This window comes from Nicotiana tomentosiformis, chromosome 12, assembly GCF_000390325.3.
Source record: "Nicotiana tomentosiformis chromosome 12, ASM39032v3, whole genome shotgun sequence".
NCBI lineage: Eukaryota > Viridiplantae > Streptophyta > Magnoliopsida > Solanales > Solanaceae > Nicotiana > Nicotiana tomentosiformis.
Genome location: NC_090823.1, coordinates 116310409 through 116314785, shown reverse-complemented (window position 1 = coordinate 116314785; position 4377 = coordinate 116310409). Strand labels below are relative to the sequence as shown.

At 30.9% G+C, this 4377-nt stretch overlaps 1 protein-coding gene across 2 annotated transcripts; it reads left to right on the top strand.

The window, feature by feature from the left end:
* The first annotated feature begins 393 nt into the window (after positions 1-393).
* On the top strand, positions 394-3966 carry LOC104092756 (protein TIFY 10b-like). 2 transcript variants are annotated; one of them, XM_070192145.1, is made up of 5 exons: positions 394-663; positions 2005-2158; positions 2272-2489; positions 3219-3276; positions 3645-3966. In XM_070192145.1, the coding sequence occupies exons 1-5, from the start codon at positions 555-557 to the stop codon at positions 3757-3759; spliced, it is 654 nt and encodes a 217-aa protein (XP_070048246.1). In that variant the 5' UTR covers positions 394-554; the 3' UTR covers positions 3760-3966. The 2 variants fall into 2 exon arrangements, with proteins under 2 accessions (XP_070048246.1, XP_009596713.1); XM_009598418.4 differs by having other exon boundaries at positions 396-663; positions 1978-2158.
* Positions 3967-4377: the final 411 nt, after the last annotated feature.

The window sequence follows — 4377 nt, the reverse complement described above, 5'->3', positions numbered from 1 at the left end:
GAAAATAACATACTTTATCTAGGAAATCAATTCTTTACTTATCTACAACTTAAGATAAAAAAGAAATTCACACTTTACAAGCTATACATAAATATTTCACAAAATTTCTTATAATTTAAAAATATTTTTATATTTTTATATTTTGAATTATTTTTTAGCGGAATCCCCGCACACTCGTACACGTACTAAGGTCCGCATTCCCGAATCTAATAATTTACATTTGGAAGGATCTGATCTCTGGATCGATACCCATATCGGACCCCACATCCGTGCGATTAACTTAGTAGTATACACAGTTTTTGTGTTTTGGTGAAGCAAATTAAACGTGGATATATAATTGAAAGTGAAAAGGTTGTCTAATAGATGAAGAAATAAAGACACCTCATGACAAGCACAACTGTACTTACTCGCACAACAAAAACCTGAGCTCCGTACGTAAAATTACACCTACCGTTGATCAAGATATATTCCCCTCTTCAAAACTTATCATTTTTCCTCAAGCTAAATAGAAGAATTGCACAATTAAGTAGAATATAATTTAGCAGTGTATAAACATGTCAAATAACATGCAGACTTGTAATTTGTTGAGTCAGTATCTCAAAGGAAAGGCTACACTTAAAGATCTCATGAATCTTGGAATCAATGGCGAGGGAGAAATCCCAGGTATATATGGAATTTTTTTATTTTTTTTCACATTATCATAATAGCCAAAGAATTAAGCTCCATTATTTCAGTTGTTATATTTCCATGTTTATTGTAATGGCTTCCTTCTCTGTACTTCATTTATATGGAGTTAAAGTTTAATAAAGATTTTTGACAGAATGCCAAAAACCGTTTTTAAACTTGACATGTTTTATTTAATGTATACTTAAACTTTGCGTTGTCTTAACTACCTCCCTGAACTTTTGATTATTTATTTTCGTTTACCCTATGAACGTTAATGTGATAAAGAGCGTGGATACATATAATCTTTTTAGGCTCATGGAAATAAAGAAAAATTGAAAAATCAGCCTCAATGGAGCGTCTTCGATTGTGTATTTCTTTTTTATTTCTTCTTTAAATGCAAAGATTATTTATTCTAACTATGTGTTTTTTCTTTTTCAAACAAAATTTGTAAAACAAATGGCTGAAACTTCATTATATTTATCTTAATAAAATGGGTTTTAGCAAAAATAATGGAGTTTCAACAATATATTTTTACTTTTTCTCTTTAGAGACAATGGCTATTTATTTTAATTATGTATTTTTTCATACCAAATCTGTAAAAGAAAATCGGCTGAACCTCCATTATTTTTTGTCAAATTAAATTTTTTTGCCTAAACAATGGAGTTCCAGCCATGCTTTTTTCAAATTTGATCCAAAAAAAATAATCCAAAACATTAATGAATTTAAAAATATAAAAAATATACTATTATATTTTTTGTATTTCAAAAAATATCACGTGACAAAAAAATTCATGTGGGAGCCCATGAATCTCACCTCCATTAGGTGAGATTGGTCGGGGGGTTACATGATAATACCAAATATTCAAGTTCAAAGGTAAATAAAGACAACTCAAAATATAAGTATGCACTTAATTGGGGAGGGTTTTAGGTATTCTGCCAAAATCGTTTTCTCCGCCAAGTTACTTTTGTTGTTAATTAGTCTAATTGGACGTATTTTTTGTTTTATAAATTGTTATTGCAACTCTATCCACATTTCAGAGCTTCAAATACATGCATCCAAAATGCCAGTAGGCTTTGGGTCAAAGGGATCTAAGTTCTCACTAGGTTTTTTCCTTTTTATAATATTATTGGTGTTTACCTTTTACTATCCTATCGAGTATTATTTGGTACTCTTTTAGTTATTGGATAACTTTGCCTATTAAAATTTAGACACTAAGATATAACTTTGATTCCTAATCTCTAACGTTTTTTTCCACTTTATTGGGCGCTAGGTTACACCCTAAGGTGATACGTTCTTATACTTATCTTTCAGGAAAAACTGATATACCTCAGGTAACAGAAACGGCAACCATGGATTTTTTGACAAACATAGAAGAGCAATCAACTAAGACAATGGGCCAAGACAAGAAATTAATAGATCATGTTCCTCGAAATGCAACAAGAAATTCTTTTAGAGAAATGGAAGTGTCCATAAATAAAGCCAGCAACAGTAGGTTCGTTCCTTTCATCAAAATCGCATTATTGAATTAATTATACAATGAATTTGCTTACATTTTGAATACTTATAGTTACTAATCTGTGACAATAATTATTTTTCTTTTTCCAGTAAAGAGACACAAAAGGAGTTAAAGGCAGCGCAGTTGTCTATATTCTATGGTGGTAAAGTAATAGTATTTGATGATTTCCCAGCTGATAAAGCCAGAGCAATGATGTTATTAGCTAGCAAAGGAAGCCCTCAGAATTCTTGTGCTGTTTTTCAGACGGCTAACATTGACAAAACTGGTCCTCTTAAGCTCGGCTCTAATTCTGCTGCTAACAACTTTGGTAAGCATTTAATTACTTTACCTAAATGACACCCTCCGGTCCATTTTGAGTAATTAAATGTCATTTTAGCCAAATAAATTAAGAGTAAAATAAGTGTCCATTTATGAAACCACAACTACCCTTAGCTCCAATATTAAATGAGCTATACTATATATAATTTTCTTCGTATTTTGAGAAATTGAGGTATCAGTATCAAGAAAACAATATTTTGAATTTTTTCATTCGAATTAAATAAATTCTTAGCTTTTTTCTGGATTCTTTCAAAATTCAAAGACTAACCACAAAATCACAAAGAAAATAGATTCATTAGTCTGATACCTTGTATAAAACTCGTGTGTGTAAGAAATATTCAATCACATAGAGTGTACAAATTAATGGATTGATTAATAATTCACAGATAAAAAAATGACAAAAAAGAAAGCATTCACTCCTCTTTTCTATCTTGCATCTATAGTATTTTTGCTCTGGTGGATTTCTTTCTCAACGCGTGTATACTGAGACTAGTTTTCTAAAAAGTGTCAGTTTTATTATTCATTTTGATGAGCGATAAAGATAATTTTAGTCGAATAACATTTATGATTAATGATAGTATTAAACAATTTTCTTATTAATGGATATATGCCAAGATCTTAAATGAAATTTAAGATAGATTGGATGGATTTAAGATTGAGCTATACTTATAATTTTCTTAATTTGCTTTTGATACGTGTTTTGTGTTTGTCCCTTCAGATTTACCTATTGCAAGAAGATCTTCACTTCATAGGTTCCTTGGCAGGAGGAAAGATAGGTAAGGATTAGTTCTACAGCTAGCTGTACTATTAACAAACATATACAGTTCCAATATTATTCTTATTATCAAAAGGTCTCATAACAGTGGCGGAACTAAGTTCATTGAAGGGGGTTCGAGCAAACCCCCTTCGCCGAAAAATTACACTGTGGAAAAAAAGGTAAAAGTAATTTTTTATTGTTGTTATACATGAACTGTTGAATTCCTTTGACATGAAAAAAAATTCAATTATTATAGTGAAGGGGATTCACAAGTTACTTTAGGTCATAGGTTTAAATACCATCCTAATTTTTTTTTTTGAATTCCCTTGTATAAATTTCTGGTTCCGCCACTGATCTCACTTATTTCTGTTTTTTGGTGGCGTCCAGAGACACGGCTAGAGCGCCATACCAAGTGCAGAATCCATTGCCATCATCTTCAAAGAATAAGGAATCAACTTCCATGATTCGTGATCAGAGCTTTGATCTCAACTTCACGTTATAGTCAACTTGGTGTCTAAGTTATTTTGGGTTATTACAATATATATAGATGTAATTCTCATGCTGCGTTCACTTAGCGCGCTCTGTATTCAGCTTGGATTATATATGTACAGGAACTGTAATCTAAGATCTTAAGTTAGTATGCGTAAAGTACGACACAATATTATTTTGTGACACTTGCAAACCTTAATATAGATATAATATTTTACAAGTTGAGCCGCTAGGTGTAGTTGAATTTATTTTTGTAATAATCCTATTTATTTTTGTAATAATCCTATTTATTTTATATATACTTATTAATTGTAAGACTAGAGAATTAATTTTATTTATAGCTATCGGGACAAATACTAACTAGTGGAAGGGGAATTTATTCTATATACTAAATAAGTGATTAATAAATAGGCCACACGTGGGTTCACATGTGACTGAGGTAGTATTGGAGTTTCTTAGAAATGGGAAACTCCTCAAGCAAATAAATGCTACTATAATTACATTTATACCAAAGGTTGCCAATCCTTTAAATGCTGGCCAGTTCAGGCCCATATCATGCTGTAATGTAGTATATAATGTTGTATATAAGTGCATTTCAAAGATGTTATGCGAAAGATTGAAGCAAGTACTA

Excerpts from the sequence above, each read along its gene's own strand:
- LOC104092756 (XM_009598418.4), top strand. The coding sequence starts at position 555 with ATGTCAAATAACATGCAGACTTGTAATTTGTTGAGTCAGTATCTCAAA. Across the intron at positions 2,159-2,271 it reads AATAAAGCCAGCAACAGTAG|TAAAGAGACACAAAAGGAGT; the intron begins GTTCGTTCCTTT and ends TTCTTTTTCCAG. Across the intron at positions 2,490-3,218 it reads TTCTGCTGCTAACAACTTTG|ATTTACCTATTGCAAGAAGA; the intron begins GTAAGCATTTAA and ends TTGTCCCTTCAG.